The sequence below is a fragment of the Delphinapterus leucas genome, chromosome 13 (assembly GCF_059928025.1).
Source record: "Delphinapterus leucas isolate spDelLeu-1000000601 "Yukka" chromosome 13, BTC_Dleu_Yukka2, whole genome shotgun sequence".
Taxonomy (NCBI): Eukaryota; Metazoa; Chordata; class Mammalia; order Artiodactyla; family Monodontidae; genus Delphinapterus; species Delphinapterus leucas.
Genome location: NC_143141.1, coordinates 59,023,629 through 59,049,128, shown reverse-complemented (window position 1 = coordinate 59,049,128; position 25,500 = coordinate 59,023,629). Strand labels below are relative to the sequence as shown.

Genomic DNA, 25,500 nt, shown 5'->3' with positions numbered 1-25,500 from the left:
TGTATATCTTCTTTGGAGAAATGTCTATTTTTGATCAACAAATCAAATATGACATTTGAGGTCTTACTATTCTCTTAGATTTAATTTATTGTTCTCAATATGTGCTAACCAGTGATTTCTAACATATAGTCCAATGAAGAAAATTCTATTGATGAATACTCATGTAGTATATATTACATTGTATTAAAAGTATCAAACCTTTGGTATTTAGTTTGATCCATTTTTAAATATACCCTGAAAGAGCTTTTAATGTGCTAAATTGTATGAAATCATATTCACTGAAGTACTTTAAATGTTCTTAAAGAATTCCAAAAGGGAAATATGAATTTTTCTATTTTTTTTATCTTTTCTCACTTTTCAGATGCAGCAGCTGGAGAGACAAGTTATTGATGCTGAACGTCAAGCAGAAAAAGCTTTTCAACAGGTAGGGTATAGTTTTAGTTAAAAAATTGTTTTCTGCCTCTACCAGTATAAACATTGTTTTGCCCAAAACAATCCTGAAAATAGTCTTCAGCTGTCCTCCTCATTTTATCATTTTTACTGTTCATGAGCTGGTTCCATAGAGAAAATGGAGAATCTAACTTTGTTTTGTCCCTTAATAAATTTTCAAAAGGACAAAAATGCTTCTATTTGGAAGTTTTATCTTACTTATGAAAAAAATCAAATATGACTTTTATGGTTATGCCTAACCATAATGACAGTTTATGTATAAATATGTTCATGGCAGCTTTATTTATAGTAATAAAGAGTTGGAGATAATATGAATGCCATTTTGTAGGAGAATGAATTAGAGAACTGTATCTATTCCATGAAATATTAAACAACAATTAAAAATAACTATTATGGGCTTCCCTGGTGGCGCAGTGGTTGAGAGTCCGCCTACCAATGCAGGGGACACAGGTTCGTGCCCTGGTCCGAGAAGATCCCACATGCTGCGGAGCGGCTGGGCCCGTGAGCCATGGCCGCTGAGCCTGCGCCTCCGGAGCCTGTGCTCCACAATGGGAGAGGCCACAATAGTGAGAGGCCCGCGTACAGCAAAAAAACAAAAAACTATTACGAAGAATATATGCAAATATGGAAAAATGCTTATTTATATTAGGAATAATATTTACAGATTTTTATATTTAACATGATGTTATATTTAATATTTTTATTTTTGTTTTATTTAACAACAACAACAAAAAATTTGTGTTTGTGGAATTATGGATGATTGGTTTTTTTATTCTGTATATTCATACTTTCTAGTTTTTGATTTTGGTACTACTTTTACTTTAAAAAATAATCTTTTGATAAATCACTTAACCCTTTCTGGGCCTTGACAACAGTAAAATGAGCGGTTTGGATGAGCCCACCAGCCTTAAAGTTTGTCTAAGGAGCCTAAATTGATAATTTCACATTTTATGAAAAGATCTCTGTCAGATTCAGTCAAGTCAAGAATTTCAGAAGTCTTAAATACAAAATTATTTCTTCCAAGGAGTGTATCTTCAATTTCTTATACTTGCTCTAAGTTTGTCATGTTTCTTCCTTCAGTTTGAGTATTACCAAATCTTGTTTTCACCTAAAAGATTTAATTTTACTCCGTAGATTGTTTTAGTGGCTTGACTAAGTTAACCCAATTTAACCTAATCCTTAATTTTCTTAAATTAATTATACTTGAAGATAAAATCTTAAAACTTTATTATGCAAAATTTCAACCACTACAGGAGCAGAGAACATAGTATAATGAAGCCCTGTCATCACCTTCAGCAGTTAGTTGATGCACAGCTAGTATATACCTCCACCCACTTCTTCCCTACCCCCACACTAGGTTATTTTGAAACAAGTCCCAGATATTATATCATTCCACCCAACAGTATTTCAGCAACTCATCTACAAACAAAGACTTAAAAATCATAGATACAGTACCATCACCCCACCGAAAAATTACCAATAATTTTTTAAAACCTCAAATGTAGATTTTGATACAAGTGCTAGTAGTAATGGTAAGGATGTATGATTTGCTTGTTTTTTTTTGTTTTTTTTTTGGCAGTACGCGGGCCTCTCACTGTTGTGGCCTCTCCCGTTGCGGAGCACAGGCTCCGGACGCGCAGGCCCAGCGGCCATGGCTCACGGGCCCAGCCGCTCCGCGGCATGTGGGATCTTCCCGGACCGGGGCACGAACCCGTGTCCCCTGCATCAGCAGGAGGACTCTCAACCACTGCGCCACCAGGGAAGCCCTGCTTGGTTTTTTTGTATTTTATATTCTTTAGTTGATGGGACCAAATAGTAATTACTCTACATATATCTATGAAAAGCCAATAATTAACAGTAGAGTCATTAAAGGTCACTTACATTCTAAAAGAAAGACTCTTGTGTTTATATCACTCTCTGTCACTCTACACCAAATGCCTTTTTCTGTGGTGGGCCATATATGTGCGTCCCTATTCAGCCTTCAGCCTTTTGCAGCATACGTTTGTCATTTTGTTGACCTCTCTGACTTTCATGTCTCCTTCCCTTTCTTTCCCTTTCTGACTTTGGCCTTTCCTGGTGACATCTCTCTTTATCTCTGTACCCATGGCTGTCTCTATACGTTTCTCTGTCTATTCTTTCCTAGCTTTCTTTTCCTTTCCCTTCCCTTCCCTTTTTCTCCTTTAACTGCTCGTATTATAGGAAAAAAAAAAAAGAAGGAAATTGAAGATGGTTTTGTTTTGCCTTAAGTTAAAAGTCTAAATTCATATATGCAGCAAATTTATTTAGCTCTGAAAATTAAACTAAATGAAGAACTTTTTAATTTGTGATTTTCATTCTTTTTACCCCTTTGGTTCACTGGATCTTGAAAGAAAAAAGGAATCCCCATTCTCAACTCAAGGGAAGCAAACCGTGGCAGTTTGTAGCCATCAGGGCCCAACCACTGATCTCAGTAAGCTAACAGGAAGAATATCTTATTTGAAGTTGTCCTTTGAGGATATCAAATATAAAGTTATTTAATTCTATGTGCCACATTTTTAAGCAAAATTATACAATGATTGGTTATTTTAGATATACTGCCTTAAATCAACACCCCCCCAAAAGAGTGAGAATTGAAGACCTCCCAGAGTTTCTTTATAATCTGTAGATATTTCTTTTTGTCATACACTTTAAATTTATACAGTACCTATTTTTGTTATGCTTCAGAAGAATTTTTTCTTAAATATGTCATAATGAATCTAAAAGTTAACAGGAAATATAAACAGAGCAGATGAATTCTAATGTACTGACTATATTACTTTTTTTTTTTTTGCCTTTGCAAGACTAAGTAAATATTATTAACTTAGAGTAACTGAATCCTTCACTGTCTTTAACAGTTTCCATGGGACTATGGCCTATCTGCTGTTCATGTTGCTTAAATTCATAATTTATCCTTTGTCATTGAGCCATATCCTAAGACTTAAACTGTATTTATACTAACCTAGAAAGAATGTTTCACCACTAAAAGCAGTAGTCAGCTGAAACAGCTCAGCTCTACACTTTAGCTTTGTACATTTTTCTCCTTGTTTATTAATGTGTGGGCATCACTTGTATAATCACTAAATAAGTTGCTGATAGAAAAAATAATTAAACATTCTTCCAGAGAAATCTTGGCAGTCTTTTTACTTGATGCTGTAGTACATCTTTATTGTTACTGTTCACAAATTTTGAAAGCAGTATGTGCAGTTCAACCCAGTACTACTTATGAGAACTCTTGTGAGGCAGAAAAGCAGCAAATAGCACATTTGGGAGACACTGATAAACAGGATTCCTTCTCAAGTATCTGATTAGTTAGGTATATAATACAATCTAATACACTAATTTATGCTAACCAAAGAGGGCTAGATAATTTCCCCTTAGGAGTTTGTCTTTTCAATTCTGTCCTTCTGGACTCAGTCGCTTGCGTGTATTTGATTCAGGCTTGGTAGGAGTTGGATTTAAATTTCCTTCTGACCATTCTAATATGTGGACTTATCTGCCTTTTATAAAGTTGGTTCTTAGTATCCAGGTTATTTTTGGTTCTTAGTAAATGATAACTACTCAGTCATCCTAACATCCAAGACCGTGTAATGATTTGCTTCATTACGTGGAAACCTACTTTATCCAGTGATGTTCCCTTTCACCTTCAGTGAGAATGGGCCTGGCCTTACTGCATAAATTTTGGAGCACTATGCTGAAATAACTATGTTTAAAATATGATTAGAATGATTAATTAATTTGCAATAAATTTTAATTAACTGGAAGATGGTCTGGGATTCAAAATACTCTTAACAGTTTCCTCATTGTATTTTGGAATGATTAAGTATCTTTGTCATGTCACTGCGATACTTATACAGGAATAGAAACTTACACCCCCCACTCAGAAATATAGTCACATCTTGATTACCCGTAGTGGGGGAGGGAGGGATGAAGTTAGAAATGAGAAGAAGGAAATATTGATATGGTTAGTTACAATGCGGAAAATATTTGCAGTTTCTGCTTTCTCCAGGATAGACAAGAAAATGGAAAATAGCATTGGAAGTTGTGTCAGGGTCCCCAAGACTACCCTCAGGTTTGATGATTCACCAGAAAGACTCATGAAATCCTGAAAAGCTGTTATACTCATGGTTATGGTTTATTACAGTGAAAGCATACAGATTAACATCAGCAAAGGAAAAATACACATAGGGCAGAGTCCAGGAGACACCAGGTACAAGCTTCCACTTGTCCTCTCACAGTGGAATTGCACAGGAATGCACTTGATTCTCCCATCAGTGATGTGGGACAACACATATGAAGTATTGCCAACCAAGGTTGTTCATCCGAGCCTAGGTGTCCAGGATTTTTATTGGTGGGCGGGGTGGGGAAGGGTCAGTCTTATAAGCACGAAATGCATGCATAACCCACCTTAGCTACTCAACTTCCAACCCCCCCAGAGGTCAAACTTGATACAGTGTGGCCCATGACCCAGGTAAGTAAACAAAAAAGGTATTCAGTATAAGTCACACTGTTAGCATAAACTATCTGGTGTGGCCCAGTGTATCAGCTATATAAAGACAGTCTTATCAGGCAGAATATTCCAGGGGCTCAGAGGTTATTTCCCAGCAGACAGTCAAAGGCTAGCTCTTTCTTTGGAATGTACAGGGTTTGAGCACCCCAAGTCTGCTGAATTAACCCTTCATTGCACAAAAGCTCAGAATCAACAAGACTTTCAGAAAATAGCTGAGCAGTGTGCTGAGGGGGTAGGTAGATGCAACCAGAGGCTCTCCTGGAAGTAAAGGAGAAAGGTAGCCTGAAAGTACAAAACATTCCTCACTAGAGGATATCCACATATTGGTAACTGCAAGAGTTTATCCAACAACTAATTTGAATTCATAGGTGTGTGTTACTGGCCAGTCTCCGAGTCGTTAAAATTGTATAATTCAAGTTAAATAAATGGTAAAAGATCTGACCTATGTTCTGTGTACTTGTGGTAAGATATTTTTAAAGGCTGCTTAGTTTTTCTGTAGGCCTCTTAACTTTTCTGCAGATTTCTTATTCATACTAATTGCCAAGGAAGGCTGGTGAATCCTGTGGAACTTGGTCCTAACAGGGCCAGCTGGAAGAAGGTTGCCTGTAACTGCTTTGTGATCTCTCTCCTGCAGGGATGTTGCCACCTTTGTCAATGTTTCTCTTGCCCAGGAAAGTTGTTTATCTAAAAGTAATAGTCGAATGAAACAGTTGCACAAGGCAAAGGTGCAGCCAAGGAGCTCTGACTCTAGCATTCATTCGTAAAATGAGAACACCTTTCAAGTTGAATGTGTTTTTCAGGGAAGAAGAAGGTCCTGGAAAAATAGTTTTCCAGGACCATAGGCCTTTTCTAAGCAATAATAGGACAATTTTATGTGGTAGCCCAATGTCCATAGGGTGGCTTGCTCCAGTTTAATAAAAGGAGACTGTCGATGTAGGTCCGGTAATATTTATTTTTATTAATTTTGTCTTTCTGGAGTATTATGATGTATTACTCCCTCCTTGATGGAGGACTACCATTTTGCACTTGGTCTCTGCTCTTCTTTCCCTGCTTCCACAGCTACAGAATACCCTGCATGGAACTGGCTGTACCATTTTAAGACTGACCTTTGGTATTTGCTGTCCAGCTCTCTGTCCTGCTCTGGCTTTTTTCATGACAGCATCTCTGATATAGGCCTTTGTCCTTGACCTCTTGGTCTGAAGTTCCTTCAGAAAGCCTGCTATATTATGTTTAAAAATCTAAATCTTAAAATAACTTAAAAGTATCATTTGGATAGTAGAATCTATTTTTTCTTCTATTTTTTGGATCTGCTTTTATTTTCATAGCTTCCAGCCATGTGGGTGGTATTTAAATAGGACAGTTTTGGCATTTGAGTTAAATTTACATTTATACAGTGAACCCACAGATGAAACTTTGTATTCATAGTTAAAAAAACAAAACCAAACTAACCTTAACACCCTCCTTCTAGAAACCCTCATTAATCAAGTATTTTTGAGCTTTAAGTAAGTTCCTTTTTGATTTTTCAGAGATGTTTTATAAGACTTTTCACTTTTCATCTTACCTATCATCTTTAATTTCTCAAATGCCTTTACATATTTTTCTTCTTTGCCCCCTATAATCTAAAACATTACTAAATCTAAAACATAAGATTACATTCTTACCTATTTGGAGTATATAGAATAAAAGTTTTAATATTGTATACAGTGCCCAGTACTTTATTTTCTTTCTTACTAACATTAACATCACACATATCTCTTCAAACATTTCATATGCCCAAATGTGTTTTGCAGAAGATCCAAGCAGAGCCAGTATATCTTAGATATTAAAATTGAGGCACCACAACCCCTAGCCGTACAGCGATCTATTTTATCTTGCTTTATTTTTCCTGTTACCCTTATTGCCATCTGTAACAAACTGTGTGATTTTTAGTCATTACAATATTTGTGATCTCTCTTACCCACTAGAATGTAATTTCTATGCAGGTAGAGATTTGGGGGTCTGCTTTATTCACTGATGTCTTCCCAGGACCTGGTATAAACCTGGCACTTGGCAGGTGTTCATTGAATATTTGTTGAAGTATTGAATCAATAAACCCTCACGGAATGTACTCTCCTACCTATATCTTGACTATCATACTTTTTTACTCTCTATGATTTCATCATTGGGGTTTTAAGTTTCTTTTTTGGTTTGTTTTTAATATTTATTTATTTATTTGGCTGCGGGTCTTAGTTGTGACACGCGGGATCTTCCCTGCGGCGCTTGGGTTCTTCATTGTGGAGAGCGGGCTTCTCTCTAGTTGTGGCGTGTGGGCTCCAGAGCACGTGGGCTCAGTAGTTGCAGTGCGTGGCCTCTCTATTTGTGGCACATGGGCTCCAGAGCGTGCGGGCTCAGTAGTTGCAGTGCGCAGGCTCAGTTGCCCCACGGCATGTGGGATCTTAGTTCCCCGACCAGGGATTGAACCAGCATCCCCTGCATTGGAAGGCAGATTCTTAACCACTGCACCACCAGGGAAGTCCCTTTAAGGTTCTTTTGTTTTACTTTTGCCTTCTGTTGTATATGTGTACCTTTTTCAGCTAAGTTCAGTTTTTTTTCCCAAGATGTGTTATTATACTAGGTCATCCAGTCTGAGTCTTATCTTACCACTCAATGTCTGTACTTGATATTCTTACTTTTTTATAAAATATGAAAAAATGAGAGCTGGAAGCTTTCTAATTCTATGCTCACATGAAATACTTTGCATATTATCATTGATCTAGTTAACATGTGCATTTCTTTACATGATAGCAATATTATGAGAATCTTTCATGTACCCTCAGGCACCTCAGGGGTAACATCACTTAGCAAAATAGCCTTCAGACTTTATAATTGTTAAATACATTAAAACTTGCTGTTCAGTGTTTTCCTTTTATGACGATACCTTTTAGGGATTTCATGTTAAAGTAAAATTCTGAATTTAATACTATGATAAATTAAGTACGTGCATAGTTTTAATATTTTATCCTCTGAATTTAGGTACAAGTTATGGAAGAAAAATTAAAAGCAGCTAATATTCAAACCAGTGAATCAGAGACGAGGTTGTATAAAAAGTGTCAAGATCTGGAAACCCTAATACAGGAAAAAGATGACATCATTCAAAACTTGGAACTGCAACTTGAGGAGCAGGTTAGGAAGAATTTGATCATCAAAGAGTCCTAAATATGTGCATTCATTTATGCATAATCGCAAAGATTAAAAAGAGAGTCAAAATTTCTAAATTTTGATCAGAAATCTTACTTGGTGACCCCCTAGGACTACATCACATTACTGGTGAAAGGTGCAAGTTAAATGCATTCACTTTAAATCCGGGGTGATTCCAAGGCAGTATCTACCACTTTTTGGATGTGACAATACTCCTTAAGTTGGAAACACTTGGTTATCAGCAGGTATTTATGTCTGTAAAATGTTTCCAATAAATTTTTGCTTTAGATTGTTAGGGTGTTGGAAATGTTTATAGAAGGTTAAATTTTAAACATGTGTTTGATTTGACTCTAATCCTTCTGCTTAGAAATGTGTATACTGTTTTTAAACCACTTCATTGAGATCAAGTATAGTATTTAGTTTATTTTTTTTTAATTTTTAGGAAAAAAATTGCACTAGGGTTATTTACTTAAAAGGTCATTTAGTGTCATTTAAACATGACCACTATAGAACTGTTCAATGTTTAATCATTTTTTTCATTTCTCTGGCGTCAGTGTTCCTTTAGGTCAGTGGCTTTCAGCCTCCACCCCCTAGGATTTATATGATAGTCACGCTCTCAGTAATTTTGTGACCATAACCAGATTTAAAATTTGGTGGATGTGAGCTAGAGTTTCTCAATCTCTATTTTTTCTGGACCTTCTAAAACTAGCACTTGAGGGGAAAATAAGCCATTCTCCAGAGGAGATTCTGATTCTCCTCTCCCCAACCTGGTTGAACTCTATTCCACTGTTCTAAACTTAGACTATTTCCAGAAATGGTTTATTTTGTGGATAAATTCAGTGGATTGATTTTGGTATATGATCTTTCAGAGAAAGGGAATAGCAGATGTTAAAGCTAGAAATATTTATGTACGCTTTTATTATTGTTCTGCTGGGCAGCCATTCTTATTTTTTCCTATGTTTGGTAATTTAAAGGCAGACGTCTTAACTTGGAAACAGGTTTTAAGTGGACTTACCTTTTATGTCTATGACTGTAACATTTCCAGACCAGTGAGCTTCTGTTTGAACTAAACAAACTGCTAATGTTATTTCAGAAACAAATAAGGATTCAAGAAGCTAAAATAATAGAAGAGAAAGCAGCTAAGATCAAAGAATGGGTAACAGTTAAGTTGAATGAGGTATTTATTGCCATATTTGTCTTTTCTTTACCTTTTACTTCTTTTGAATAGATAAGTCATCAGAATACCTGAATGAAACAAAATTCTGATCAGTTGGTGGTGCTGCTGGCTTTTGGCAAACGTGAGATAGGTAGCTTTCACTTTAATGACTAATGTAATTTTAAAATTAAAAATATTGATAGACCCATGGTAATCAGTGTTAAGTAGCCTCATTCTAATTAGTTGACTAGTTCTAATTAGTTAACTTTAAATAATTAGAGAATATATGTGCATATCTCATAAAATTAATATATTCAGTATCTGAGAAGTACACATTATTTAGTTTATATGGCAGATTAAATGCCAAAATAATTTGGTTTAAAATAACTTTACAGTGGAAAAGGCATGGGGTGAAAAACATTTAAAACTTTTAGCTCTGGAAACAAATATTAAAGCCATAATTATCTAGGCTGACAATCTGTGCTGATAAATTCATCTGATATTTACTTATTTCTTTTGTATTTTGCTTGTGTTTAATTAGATATTAACATTTTCTAAATGTTATAATTTACTAGTACATTTTAGAAATGTTATCCCTGTATAAAAGAAAACCATTATGTTCTTTTAGCTGGAATTGGAGAATCAGAATCTTCGTTTGATCAACCAAAACCAAACTGAAGAGATAAGAACAATACAGTCAAAATTACAAGGTATGTTCACTTTGACTAAGATAGCCTAGTTGGATTTATTTGCTAGAATTTTACTATTGAGCGCTTGAAATATGACTTGCACAGCTAAGGAACTGAATTTTACATTTTATCTAATTTGAATTCATTTAAATTTAAATAGCCACATGTCCATATTAGCACAGCTAGACAGTAGTGAATAACCCAAAGGGGGTAATTTGAACGTTTAATTTCAGGTATGTTTACTTTTAAAAAAATCAGTCTTGTTATTTTCTATTTTCATTTTGTAGCATTGTGCTCAATGGTGATTGAAATTCTTACAACCTGAATATTTTGAGCAGAATTTTATAATGCGAATAAACACTTTGCATTTTCTAATGCTTAGGGCTATTTCCTTTCTTTTTAACGTTAAAGCCAAAGGATGGGTGGTAGAGTTAATGATAGAGATTCACTTAATATGCTATTCGTATGATAGCCACTCAAGTGCACATTGAGCTGAAGAGGAGGTAAGTCAGCAGTGTATGGATAGCCTGTGCTTATTAGACCCATGGCCTAGTATCGTGCTTTTTAAACTTTTATTTAGCAGCAGAACCCTTTTTAAACAATTTTTTTTTTCCTATAGAATCTCAAGGGATAAAATAGGTAAAAAACCTGTACTGGGTGATGGGTCCAGAGTTCTGCAGACTTGGTCTCACCCATGACTCTTCTTTCATTTCTTGCATCCTCTGCAACATTTCCATAAAGCCGTGGGGTTTCCTAGAATGCATTGGAAAAATACTGGCATGGTAGAAAGAACCTGGACTTTGAAGTCAACTTTAATGCCCTATAATTTAATAGCTGTGTTTATATCTCCAATTTTTTTTTTTTTACATCAGTAAAATGGTGACTGTAATAGTGTCTTACTGGTTTCATGGGGGGTTGTTGATTATAGGACATGTGAAAGCACTTTGTCTACTGCATGTTAGTACCTATTGCTGTCCTTTTGTTAAGGGACAAAACTCCTGTTTTCCCTCTCTTAATATTTCTGACATGAGATGTGTGGACGTTTTTCCCACACCAAGCAATTCTCCAATTCTCAACAGACACCGACTGGATGTCCTATAAATTTAACTCAATTCTGACTTATCTACTTGGATAGCACCAGATCCCTCACTCCCACAAAACTACCCACCAGCACCTCCGAGCAGGCACTGGACACACACACAAACACACACTTCGGACAGAGTCACAAGTACAGGGTGGCATCCCTGCTTCTGTCCAACAGACTGTAAATCCAGGGTTCCCAAGATCCCTTCCTTGGGTTCAATAATTTGCTAGAGAGGCTCACAGAACTCAGTCAGACAGTCCACTTCCTAGATTACTGGTTTATTACAAAGGATGTAACTCAGGAACAGCCAGATGGAAGAGATGCATGGGGCAAGATACGGGAGAAGGGGCACAGAGCTTCCAGGCTCTCACTAAGTATACCTCCTTCCCAGCACCTCCACATGTTCACTATCCTGAACCCCATCCTTTTGAGTTTTTCTGGAGGTTTCACTATGTAGGCATGCATGATTGATGAAATAATTGGCCCTTGGTGATTAATTCAACCTCCAGCCCCTTTCTTCCTCACCTGAAGTCAGAGGTAGGAGGTGGAGGGTGAGGCTGAAATTTCCAACCCTCTTATGATTTGGTTGGTTCCCCTGGCAACCAGGCCCCATCCTGAGGCCATCTAGGGGCTTTCCAGAAATCACCTCATTAATACATACTCAGATGTGTTTAAAAGGGCTTGTTATGAAAACAAAAGACACTTTCATCGCTCTTAGGACATTCCAAGGGTTTTAGGAGCTGTGTGCCAGGAACCATGGATGAAGACCAAAATCTATTTCTTATATCACACATCACACATTTCCTCTACCTATATGATGAAAAAAATAGGTGTTCCTATAGTTGACCTGGAATTCCATGTTTATAATTAAAGTTTTAGGTCCTTGTGGTGTTCACCCTCTTTGAAATAGACTGGATGTATTAAGCCCCTTCACCAAATACTGTTTCCCTGATAATTCTTAACTTACAATTCTAGTCTTCACTGGCAGCCTTTTAGTCTCGGAGACTAAGGATTATTGATCCTTGGAACCTCGGATCAGAACAGACACAACATATGTAGATATAATATAATACTTTAAAAATATATATGTATATATGTGATTACTAAAATATCATGAATTAGTTCTGTGAGCAATGGCAACATGAAAATATTAAAAGATACATCTGAAGGAATACACTATATAAAGGTATTTTTCTATACTCAATTATCAGTTGCTATTTAACTTAACCCTTTGGTGCTCTCCCAGAGTTGAGAATTTAATTTCTTTGGAAACTTTTCTTACTATCACTGGGATCTCCATGCTTTTGATCTTACAAGCAGCAATGTTACAATTCCTAGAAGATGAATTAAACCCATGATTAGGTGCTCAATTAATCACTCACCTAGCTGTCTAAATTCTCAATCTAGAGACTGCCCCCTCCCCTTTTTGTTCTCTAAGGAAGTGATTAAGGCTCTCCATGCTGTGGTCACCATAGACCAAGTCCCGTCATCTGCTTTATTATGAGAAGCACACTAAAAACTAAGATAAGCAAAAGTTATTCCAGTGATCATGTGATATTTGCCCCAGTGATCATCTAAATTTTCCTGGGTTGTCTTGGCAACCAAGACCTCAGTCCCTTTTTTCTCACTATTAGTAGCAATACCAAACAATCAAATTTTACCAGTACTTGATTGGTATTTACCAATAGTTGACGTTGCAAGAAGCTATAACTTCCTAGTTGTTTATATCTGGATTTTGGTTTGTTTGTTTGAGAACTAACTACTTTTAAAGGGATTAGAAATGTTTCTCTTTGCAGTTAAAAAATAGTTTGTGCATTCAGAATATATAAACAGATTTTAAACACTGGCGTGTGATGCTAGACATTGAGGGGTCATTGTTCCTATACATAAATAAAGATGAACTTCAGGCTTTTTTTCTGGTACAAGGAGTGATTTGTCCACGTTTTTATATGCTTTAGTTCTCTGTTTAACAAATCGTTATAAAAAATTCAGATCTTCATTTTGATTAATGATCTTGCAGAAGTTCAAGGGAAGAAGTTGTCCACTGTCTCCACACCGAAGCTCACAGAAGGCCAGCGTCTGAGCAGTCTGACCTTTGGGTGCTTTTTATCCCGAGCAAGGAGTCCTCCTCAAGTTGTAAAATCTGAGGAAGCGAGCAAGATATCATCTAAAGAACCTGAGTTCACTGAAGGAAAAGACATAGAAGGTATTTATGGACTAGAGGAATTTACTTTGACATTTTTTTTAAAAAGGAAAAATGATTTGCTAAGATTAATGCAAAGATAGCTTAATTTTCCTTACTTTTTTCCTGACAACTTGATGTTTTATGAGACTATTTCTAAAGAGCAAAACAGCATTTAACTCTGTGTATCTAGTTTTCTTGTGTGTTTTTTGAGACTCTCTGCCAATGATTTATAGGAAAAACTGGTTTTCCCTTCTTGATACTTTTTCCTGCAATAGGTAGCAGTAATAGTTAAAATTTTAAAATGTACAGTCATACCTACTTGTTTTAACTGAGTTTTAGAAGTATGAACTTTCTATTCATTATTTATTTAAAATACAAAAATATTATCTAATATTCAATATGAAATTAAATGTGACACAGCAAACTTATAAAGAAAAAGAACACCAGGTGACAATTTAGTAACTGCTTTGATTTTCCCTTTATTGCCTCAAAGAGGAAAATATTTGCCAGATGTTTAAACTTTGGACCTGTGTGCAGATTTCTACCCTTCTTTTAGTCTTAAAGCCCCTCTAAATTTTGCTTAATTTTGCGGTTGCTGCTTTGCCACCACTAGTATGACTTTTCCCAAATATTTTTGAAAGACTTGAACTTGTATCTTCTCTATTTTCAGTTCCTGCTTCCTTCCTCCAAAGGAGAAAAATTATAGCCCTAAGAACTGTCTCTATGCTTGGTTATGAAACTCTGAAAACCATATAATGTTTTTCCATTCAGAAGGCTCCTTTGGTACTTGTTTTCATGCCATTACATGGATTTTTTTTTTCTTTTTTGAGAAGTCATTTTAGTTTTTTTCCCACTTTCTAATAGTTGAGTACAGCTCGGTTCAGCTGAGGTTGCCTGTACTGCGGTTCTTGCTCATTTGCAAATTTAACAAACTGCCTGATACCAAATTGTGGAGTTTATTTGTTCAGCCTCTGTATCCTTAATTATGAAGCTCCTATCTATATTTTCATGTTTTCAAAGTTTCTTTTGTATTCTTCAATCTAAATTTTTAGTTCACTGTTTATAAAGTCAATGGTTCGTTCTATTAATTATGTTATAAACAATAATAAGCCATATCTAAAGATATTTTTAAAGACTGTTATTTTTTATTGTAAAGACATATTTTGTATTTATGATTAAACCAAAAGTAGAGTGAATAAAGCTTTTCTTTGTGTATGTTTTCCTTACGGTTTTGCATATTTCATGTAGTGAAGCTTGGGAACAAAGTATTTTTTTTAAACTATAGCTTTATATTTATTATGTTTTAATTTATTTATGATAATTTTGAAGTTTAGTAGAAAGAGGGTGTCATTATCTTTGCCTCTAAAATATAATTAATGATGTTCATTTTTTTAGTGGCTGCTTTCCTTGATAGTCAGTGTTGCCTTATTTTTCATTTTGCTTCTTGTATTATCTCGCCCTAGACTATTGTCAGTTTTATTTTTCCTTCATGTTTCTTTGTAAAAAGCAGTTTCATTTTGATATTATTCTATTGAAGTGTAAGGGCTCAGTGTTTTATAGAAAGCTTGTAGTTTTCAAACTTGAGTTTAAAAAAGGCATATGACTAAAAAAGGATAATGTAAATTAATTTGACTCATGTGGAAATTCCAGTTTGTACAATGTAGTTATATAAAGCTAAACATACAAAAAGATTGTATGATTAAAGGCAGCATGCCAATATAATGTATGCTTTTCTAGAAATGGAAATATCAGAAAAGTCCGTCGATAACCAAATTCAAGAAAACAACCGAGGTCAGAGAACATTGCATCAAGTGCCTTGTGTCTCAGAGCAGAATCAGAAAACAAGGACAAGCTTTGTGACGGATGGTGGCATATCCCAGAATTCTGGGGCTCCTGGGAGTGACTGGAGTTCTGATGAGGATGACGGGGGCAAAGGAAGATCCAAGTCCAGGTATACATCCACCCTTTCGAGCCACACATCAGAGGAGGGGGTCCAGTGTAGCAGAATGGGCAGTGAGACGTATCTGACAGCCTCTGATGACAGCAGTTTTATATTTGAAGAAGAGACTTTTGGCATAAAGAGACCAGAACACAAGAAACTGTATTCTTGGCAACAGGAGGCACAGTGGAGTCCTCTCGGAAAGGGAAATTATGAATCAAGTAAAAAGGAGCACGATAGTTCCTCAGACGAACTGAATAAAAAATTTCAGTCTCAGAGACTGGATTATTCATCTTCATCGAGTGAAGCCAACACCCCAAGCCCTATTCTGACCCCAGCTTTGAGTCCAAGGCATCCTAACTCACTCACTGGAAAAGGCACAGAACTAGTGCCGCCCTCAAGCCTGCCACTTCCCAAATTAAGGGTTCCTAATGTTTTCAGCTTAAGTGTAGCTCTAGCCAAAAGACACCTAAGCCAGCCACAGTTAAGTTCCGACAGGATGTTTGGTACAAACAGAAATGCTATAAGCATGATCCGGCCACTGAGACCTCAGGAAACAGATCTTGATCTAGTTGATGGCGTCAGTACAGAAATTTTAGAGACTATGGACACTAGTTGTGATGATGGATTATTTTTCTACGGCTCCCTGGAGTCCCCGTGTTCAGACGACCAGGAAACCTGCAACTCAGCAAAGAAGGCGGCCTGTGGGAAACCTCCAACTCCTCCCCTGCACCGGTTTCCCTCTTGGGTAAATTATGTGTTGTGTGCAATGCACACACACTCGTTTTTGCTCAACGCTCATTTTCAGGTTTTACTCTACTTCTTCTTCTTTCTTTTCCAGTCCGGCTTTGTTCTGACAATTCCCAGTTTTTAGAATTCAATTTCCCCTTCTCTTTCCCGTGAACCAGTCGAGAAATAAGAGAAGGGTAAGACAAAGCAAGATCAAAATGTTACCTTTATTACTGATAAAACGGATTTTAGAGAATTGGTGGGCAAAGGAGCAAGTACTGCACCTGGGAAAAAGCTAGATTTATTCACCCAGGCCCAGGTAGCGCTTGACCAGCCACCACAGGCTGCCTCCAGTGAGGCCCAGCTTCTCTAAAGCTTACAGTCTAGAGAAAGAACAAATGGTTATTTCCTGCACACAGCTACTTCTCAATAGAAAGGAGAGGGGAAGGTGCCGGGCTTTGCATGTCCGGTTTCTCCTTCTAGGAATCACTGGCTAGAGATCAGGAATGTTCAATTTTTGGAGCTCCCTCCACATGGAAGGAAACATTGGGGTGGGGAAGAAGGGCTCTCTCTAACTGTATAATACTTGTGGGTAAATTCTGGATGAGGACATTTACTGGTCATCAAGTTCTGAACTTAAGTATTTACTTGATTGGCTTTAAGAGAAATTTAATTTTACTCTTCATGAAATTATAAATCTATTGCTTTAACCAAAAGCATCTTCCTGTATACCTAGAATAGATTGAAATTTCTTCCATTGAAACACTGACCATTAATATAATAATTAACCCATTAATTGAGTGATTCTTCTTAGGAATCTCTAGATTAAAAAAAAATTCTTCCTATATTTGAAACAAAGTGAAATTATCTGTTTTGTAGATTGAAGTTTTCCTTCACATATTGACATAATTTAACCTTTGGCCTCCAGAGAATCATCTGGGTTGTGGGATTTTTTGGTTTTCGGAGTCATGTTCTGTTATTATTTAGTGACCAATGCAATTTTAAGCAAATGAAGGCAACTGTGTTTTCCTAGTATAATTTCAGACCTTGAGATGTATCTGCTCTTATTTACTTTTAAAAGAACATTTCATTGCAAAGTCCACGTGAAACCGCCTGCAGTTTATTACTAAACTCTGGATAGCATAAAAAATGGACATTATTGGCATGTGAATCTCTGGAATTCCAACTATGTTACCCTTTAGGCAGTTAGGAGTTGAAATTTTGCTTCTTTCATTATGTTGAGATTGGCAGAGATTTAGGTTAGACGTTCACTTTCATTTTATTTGGCAAACCATTTTTACTACTTTTTTGCCTTTTTCTCTTCTTGCCTTCTGAAACTATCCAGTCCTGAAAAAGTAGTACCGCTTTGCAAAAGCCTTCTAGCAAACTGGCCAAGTTTGAGGTTTTATTTCTGCTTGTTGGGTATTTTCAAGTTTCAAGTTAAAGAGATACATTCTAGTCACCTCAATTTATGAGAGTTTAAGGATTTTTAAGAGTTTACTTTAAGGCATAGCCCATTCTTATTGAACTGGAATATCATTCCAAAATACAGTAGTCACTCTAGCAGGACGGCATGTAATGATTCAGGAGCACCTCTGATGGTCAACTCCTTAGAAAAACAGGTGATACTCACTGTCCCTGGTCCCATGGCTCAGCTTGTCCTCTCCTGTCTACAGTGACTGTCTGCTTCTCTCATGACTGCTTCTCTCATGACTGCTAACTTGTATCTCTCATGACTGCTCCTTCGCTCTCTCATGGCTTGTAAGTGCCTCACTTACCGCCTTATTTTTATGTGTCTTTTTGTTCTGTCCACTCTGTTGTTTGTCTCTCTCTGTGTATCTCACCATCACACTCTCAAAGAAGCTGTGAGAGTGATTCATTCAGTCAGCCACTCTTCAAAATAAAGTGTCTCAGATGGTTAGAGATCTCCTGCCCATTGCCTCACAGGCCCCTGTCTAGCGCAGTCCCAAAGAGGACTGCCTTAGTTGCCCACTGTGCCCCGATCTAGATAACTGTCCAGGCTAGGTGTGTTACAAAGTTCAGGACATGGTGATCTGTGCATTAGGAACAACCTAGAGTCCCTTTTCTCAGAGGGGGCAGGGCCAATAGCCTTCCAGTATCCATTTCAGAAATCTCTCTCAGAGAATAAGAGAAAGCAAAATAACAACCTACTTTTGGAACAAGATCCTATAAATTCCATTGCAGTTCTCAAATTCACTTATTATTTGATCTCAGGTATTTCTTCTACTTCATTGAAATGTACATTGAGATATGAAGGTGATAGCACTAAATGTTACTTTGTGTGTGCTTTCTGACTTCAAGTTTTGGCTTTCTCTTTTTCTTTAACCATATTCTAGAATGGTAGAATATTAAAGATAATATTTGTCTAGTCAATGATAATAAATGGTTTCTGGCTTCATGTTACAGCTATTCAGAGTTTTCCTTTTTTTTTTTTTGACCATGTTCTGAAGTGGTGGAATATTAATGGTGGTATTTATGAATAGTCAGTGATTGTGAATAAGCTTTCTCTTACTTTTTTCCTGTCTGTTCAAAAGAATTTAAAACACCAAGCAAAAATTTGGGAACAAAGATAAATAATGGAGTGACTAATGGATGGAAGAAAATTCTGCAGTGCTGTTCACAGTGGCATATTTTAGTTGGCACTGGTGACAGTTTTATAATAATTCTGTGCTCTGGTGACAGTTAAATGAAGCACAAATGAAAAACATGTGTATTGAAAGTAATTGTTTCTTTGCTTTGAATATCCAGCTTAAATCTCTCTTTTACATTAGGAAAGCAGAATTTATGCTGTAGCCAAATCAGGCATTCGAATGTCTGAGGCCTTCAATATGGAGAATGTTAATAAAAGTAAGTGATTTTGCATGCTGCAATGCAGGTGAACCTTGAGGACTTTATGCTAAGTGAAATAAGCAGTCACAAAGGACAAATACTGTATGAGTCCACTTATATGAGATATCTGACATAGTCAACCTGATAGAAACAAAGTAGAGTTGTGGTTACTAGGGGTTAGCGGGAGTAGGGGAAGCGGAGCAGTTGCTTAATGGCTATAGGGTTTCAGATTTTCAAGATAAAAAAGCTTTGGAGATCTGATTCACAACAATGTAAATATACTTAACACTAACTGAACTATGCACTTAAAAATGGTTAAGGTGGTAAATTTTATCTTATGTGTTTTTTACCACAATAAAAAATGTTTTAAAAAATAAGTGATTTTGTATTGCCATTTCATTAGCCAAGAACTTCCTAACTGTCTAAAGTCATTGGAAAAAATACAACTTTGCCAACTTCCAGAAAATGCTTTCTGAGGTTGCTGATTTATATTTTAAAATTGAAATTCATGTTATTCAGTATAGGGGCACATAGATGTTCAACTCTTATGTAGCAAGTACCTCATGTTTTTACCCAAAAGAGGCTAAAGCTAAGAAACTGGAGTTTCAGCTGTTTAAAATTGTAAAACTATTGATCTCTATGTCTTCTTTTTCCAGAGTTTAAAACACATTCCTCCTTTCTTTCTTTTTTCAAAATATTATTATAGAAACAATGCATGTTCATTATGAAAAATAAAACCAAACAACAGAGAACTGTCTGGAATAAAAAGAAAAATTTGTCTGTGGTTCCTTCTACTGGCCCCCTCCCTATCCTACCTCTGATCTGTATCTTAGAGGTGACTATTGTTGTTCTGTTCCTTTTCAGCTATCCTCTGTTCTTGCCACTCAGGAAATATATTCTAACCTTTCAATCTGAGGTTCACCTGATAAAGGTTTAAAAGTGACGATGTTTTAACACGTGTCAGTAATAGGTCTCTGAATAGTCAGAGAATATCTTCATAGGGTACTGCTCACTGAATCAGTCAGCAGGTGTTTGTACTCATTTCTGCCCATTGTGAGCTGGATGGAGATGCCAAAGAAATAAAAGCTAAGATCCTTGCTCTCAAAGAGCTTACAGTCTAGTTGGGGAACTAGCACACCTGAGGACATAATGAACCATGTAAGAGAGTGTATAATTAAAACTGTCATAAATGCCATAATTCTTCAGGTAGACTGTGTAATGAATATTGTATGTTCATCCAGTTTCTCTTTAATTGGAAGTTTTGCTAATTCACATTCATAAGAAATAGACATAAGCACTAGTTAGAAGGTTTGTTTTCTTAATCATTTTGTTTTCTGTTTCAGATTCTGTTGCAGTGCTTTCCTATACCACATCAGGACTTTATACATCACTGATATACAAGAATATGACAACCCCAGTGTACACAACTTTAAAAGGGGTAACTCATTATTGTTACTGTTAAACATGTGGGGCTCTTCATGATGAATCAGGGAAACTGTTTAGTCAAGCTCCAGATTCCATTCTTGACATTTTACATGGACTGTCCCTTTAAAGGGAGTTTTAGAAGTTCACACTAGCATATTATTAAAAGAGAAGAAATGGAAAGATCTAGAGAAGATATTTATTCTTATTGGAGTATTAGAGGTCTGATATGCTCCGTTTTTGTTATGCTACATGTGAGTCTCCACCCCCTCCATAGCTGTTAATTGTTTAAAGGAAATAGTATTAATGATGTAATGAAAACTCCTAATCTAGAAAGATCTTTGTATCACTGCCAGGGTTCCCCTCCTTTGTGTGAATTACCTAATTAAAATAAATATCAGAAAAAAAGTATCATCAGGTATTAACAGGCTTATGTTCTTAGGAATCTTTTATAATTGACAAATGCCTTGCTAATTGGAATTTGGGATTTAACAACGTGACTTTGATAATGGCAAAATATTTTCTTGTATTCCTTAAAAAATCTTATTCCATAACTTCTGGTAAAACATTCTATACCTAAAGAGAGTGGTGACTTTAAGGATGGACACAGGGAGGCTGTTTTGCTTTTCTTCAGAAGGCGACCCAGATAAGCAGCAACCCATTCCTGGATGACTCCTCTGGGTCAGAGGAAGAAAATAGTTCCAGATCCAGCTCCCGGACTTCAGAGTCAGACTCTCGCAGTCGGAGTGGGCCAGGCAGTCCCAGAGCAATGAAACGAGGTAAAGGAGAGTCTCAGGCATACAAGACAACTCCAAAAAATTCAGAATATTTAATGGGAATTTTATCTCTATAATAGGACTTAAAAAAAAAATCTGAGCTGCCTTCAACTCATAGTGAAAAGAGTATTCACCTAGGACTAAGGTGCTTATATTTTAGTCCTAATTCTCTTCTAAATTCTCTTTGTGATTCCAGACAAGACAGTGGTTTTGTTTGTTTTGTTTTGTTTTTTAACCTTATCTGTAAAAGAGAGATCACTTCGTTATAGGAATAAAGTGAGACACTTGGCTTAAATTAGGTTCTTCTTTTACAGTTACTGTGTGATTTTGGATAATTTATAGGATGGACTTATTTCAGCTAAATTTGTTGCACTGCTAAATGGCAGAAGAATATACCTAAAAATGTGGTGGTTAACCTGATATTAAGATGGAAACCAACAAAAACTTACTTCGGGCATGTCTACGAATTTTGTAGATTTTGAAGAAATTTTTGGCATACAGGTTACAGAGAGAGCCAGTCACATTAAATGACATCTGTATTTTACAAAAGCCTTTAATGCAACACAGTATGTTGGTTTTCAAACTGTGTTCCGTGGAACCCCTAGGTACTCCCAAACCCCTCAGCTTCAACAGGAGCTGTTCAGCTCTCATAGGTTTAATATTTTGGGCTTCCATCAGTCCCTTTGCTATATGACCTTGCCCCCTTGACAGCCAGAATCAGGTTATATCACACTTTTGCTCAAAACACTGCAAGGACCTCTTATAAAGACTATAACATGTTATGTGATTCTTTGATGTCTTCGACCTCAGCTCCTCCTTTCTTCTCTCTTACTCAGCTCTGGCCATCCAGACCCTTTAGCTGTTCCCGGAACATGCCATTCATTCCTTTAGTTCAGGACCCTGCACTGACCGTTTGCTCTACCTGGTATTCTTGCCCCAGATGTTCCTTTGCCTCCTCCAGTTGAGACACTGCCTTCTCAAGGAGATCTACCCAGAGCACACCATTCAAATGTAGTCCTTTGCCCTTCTCTAACTGCTAGCTCTTTTTATTCCCTTTAGTCCACTCTACATTTTATTTTTCCATGGCATTTGCTCCCTGGTTTTTGTCTGTCTCCCCCGACTAGAATCTGTATTCCATGAGGGCAGAAATTTCTTCGTTTTGTTCTCTGCTCTGTCCCTAGCACCCTGGGGCTAGGAGCCTGAGATTTGCACTCCAGCATTGCCTCTGCCTAGCTGTTTGACTTTGGACAAATCCTTTAATCTGTGGACCTTAGTCTCCTTAGAGAATGAGGGCATGAACCAGGATGATCTCTGAGGTCCTTTGTAGATCTAAATTTCTGTTACTCTTTGAAAAATAAAGATATTACTATTATCACAGCCATTACTTGTCTTAGTCAAATAAATAAGAGGAATAATATAGTGACATTGTCCTAATGTTTCCCTTAAATGTTAATAAACACTTAAAAAATTGCCACATACTGTAATGAATAATGACTTAAGTCCTTGATTTTATTTAATATTTTCAAAATCTCCAATTGTAGTGACTCTCCAAATGTGGCTTGCAACTTGTTTTCTAAAATGGCAAGTGAATTAGTGTGAAAAATGCTCCCTTGAATTTTACATTAGAGCTGCTGGCAAATGAAATAGCCTGTTTATATCTTTAAGTCTTATTGCATCTCTTTTATGAAAGATTTTTAAAATCTATAAACTAGTAGTATTGGACTTGTGTGTCTTTTTTAATGTGATGTTACTTTAAGAATGATTACATGTAAAGCAATTATACTCCAATAAAGATGTTAAAAAAATGATTACAAAAATTAAGTGCAGTAAAGTGTGATTGTACAAATCTTGATAAATTAAGGTTCAACATTTGTTTGCCTACATGCCAATATGTAAATACACATATTTTTAATCCTTAATAAAATATAATTGTTAGGCTACTGCATACATTTTATATATGTAAAAATAGCTGTGCTTATAATCATACTGAAATATTATTTATGTTCCTTTAACTTCCTTGGAGATTTGCATGATAGTCCTTACGCTTAAGTTCTGTTTTCTGCTTTAAAGGTACTTCATGGCCAAAGGTATGGACTACATCTAGTCTAGGAAGGTTTATGATTTGGGATTAGATGTATTTCTTGGGAAACCTGACAGTCAGCATTTGGACCACCCAATTATTAAATACTGACTTGATTTATTTCTTTTTTCATCTAGGTGTGTCTCTCTCTTCTGTGGCTTCTGAAAGTGATTATGCTATTCCCCCAGATGCTTACTCCACAGACGTAGAGTGCTCACAGCCAGAGCAGAAGCTCCCGAAAACTTGCTCATCTTCCAGTGATAATGGGAAAAATGTAAACACTGAATCAGTTTTTTTTTAAACATTAATGTATCTGTTAGTTTGAGCCTCCAAAGGGAAACTTAAATATTTTTTTAAAATCTCTTTAATTAGGAACCACTGGAAAAATCTGGCTACTTATTAAAAATGAGTGGTAAAGTCAAGACTTGGAAGCGGAGATGGTTTGTTCTTAAAGGTGGTGAATTACTTTACTACAAATCTCCGGTGAGTGGAAATTGCTTGTTATTTAGAACTGAATTCCTCAAACTATAAATCAGACTCCTGATTGATTTTCTTCCATGTAATGCAATTAATTAGACAAAGCATTTCTTATTATGACTATTATAGGTAATCACTTTGCATTGGTTTTCTTCCTTTCATACAGAGTGATGTAATCAGAAAACCCCAGGGCCATATTGAGCTTAGTGCATCCTGCAGCATTTTAAGAGGAGATAACAAACAAACAGTTCAGGTACTTTTTTTTTCTTTTTTTGTATCATGCAAAACTCAGTTCTCAATTATGTAAGCTAATAGAGTGGAAATTGGGTGTTCAATTGTTTGTTTATTACATTTTGGGGTCAGTCTGATGTCCCAAAAATGTGTGAAACCCTAGGACTTCTTAGTTAAAACTATAATATAACCTGACTTGAGTATATGTGAGTAACTCTCCTCTACACTTTCTTTGCCCTTGATCCTTTACACGGTTCTTTCCCCACACTAACCCTCCCAGCCATTTTCTGTTCTCAAACTGTCAAGCTATTTTAGGGGAGGGTTATTTGATAAATGAATTCCCAACAGGATATTCATAATTTAATGTACTATTAAATTCAGAAATGTTTGCAATTTAATAGAGAACCGGAAAATGGCAGTTCTATGAACTTCAGAGACTGTAAACCAAAGTGGGAAGGATATTGGTGAGCAGAGGGGCTGTCCTGGCTCCCACTGAGTCACATGGCAGAGGTAGCTGCTGACCATTTCACCCACACGTAATGCCAGTCTTGCTAGAAACCTTTGTTAAATTAAAACAAGCAAACAAAAAAAACAAGCTATCGAGACACTTTGGTATGTGTGATTTAAATTTCAGATGCTTTATTTCTGAAATGCCTTCAATAATCATTATTTTCTTATCTTGCTCCTTTGGAGGGTAGAATAGGATATTTTATCAGAAAGGTACATTATCAGTGGATAGTAGATGAGGACTGCCCAAAAATGTAGAAAGGAGAATCAGGGAAAACTTTGTCTTGGAGCATGGCAGATAAGAATCATTTGTAGGCTTCTGAAATATTTGGAATTTTTGAAATGTGGCTAATTTGAACTTGAGAAATTGTGAGTTCATAATATCTGATTACATGTTTAAGAATTCCTCTTCTGCTGTATAGGTTTTCTTATTTTATTTATAATTGATTTCTTCATTTCCATAACAAATAACTTCTCTTTTTTTGCTTAAAGTGTGTTATTTTATTACAGTCTGAAATCATTCTGCTCCTCATTTCAACAGCCAGGAACCTGTAGCACATTTAAGGGAGAAAAGGAAAATGTAATGAGTAAATGAGATAAAAAATCATGACTCCAAAGCTTAATATTATAAAGAGTTTTAAAGTAAGCAGAAGTGAAAAAAATTATTTCAGAAAAAGTTAATTGTCATTCTCACAAAGTGGTTAAAATATGCTACGTGATTTATGGAATCATTTATTTAGAACCTAGGATTCAAGGTTCAGCATGTTTGCTTCCATGTTAGGTAGTGATGTTTGAAGAATGGACAAGGAAGTGCTAATATCCTAAAATCTTCAGAGTTTCCTTTCCTATCTCTTTCTTATCCCATTCTAGTTGACCACTGAAAAACACACATACTATCTGACTGCAGATTCTCCCAATATATTGGAGGAATGGATTAAAGTGTTACAGAACGTTCTTCGGGTACAAGCTGCCAACCCGCTTTTCCTCCAACCTGAGGGCAAACCAACGGTGAAGGGATTGCTCACCAAGGTGGGAACTCTTATACATAGCAGTATCCCAGGCAACGATGGAATTAGCCCCCGATCATAAAAAGTGGGCATCAGAGAATATAAATATTGAGTATTTATGTTATCTTGGGGTGGGGAAGAGTGTTTTAAAGTATGATACCAAAGACAAAAACCATGAAGATGAAAAATGATAAATTTGACTACTCTACATAAAAA

At 36.3% G+C, this 25,500-nt stretch overlaps 1 protein-coding gene across 1 annotated transcript in view; it reads left to right on the top strand.

Annotated features, from left to right (window-relative positions):
- The window catches only part of PLEKHH2 (pleckstrin homology, MyTH4 and FERM domain containing H2), a 107,602-nt gene that overhangs the window by 31,160 nt on the left and 50,942 nt on the right, over positions 1–25,500 (top strand). The window contains exons 2-14 of the mRNA XM_022573958.2: positions 362–424; positions 7,988–8,137; positions 9,246–9,329; positions 9,937–10,018; positions 13,102–13,287; positions 15,004–15,953; positions 18,727–18,802; positions 20,128–20,222; positions 20,841–20,985; positions 23,200–23,336; positions 23,435–23,545; positions 23,706–23,792; positions 25,148–25,306. Of these exons, the coding sequence (XP_022429666.2) occupies positions 362–424; positions 7,988–8,137; positions 9,246–9,329; positions 9,937–10,018; positions 13,102–13,287; positions 15,004–15,953; positions 18,727–18,802; positions 20,128–20,222; positions 20,841–20,985; positions 23,200–23,336; positions 23,435–23,545; positions 23,706–23,792; positions 25,148–25,306 (2,325 nt within the window). The remainder of the gene's footprint in view (positions 1–361; positions 425–7,987; positions 8,138–9,245; positions 9,330–9,936; positions 10,019–13,101; positions 13,288–15,003; positions 15,954–18,726; positions 18,803–20,127; positions 20,223–20,840; positions 20,986–23,199; positions 23,337–23,434; positions 23,546–23,705; positions 23,793–25,147; positions 25,307–25,500) is intronic.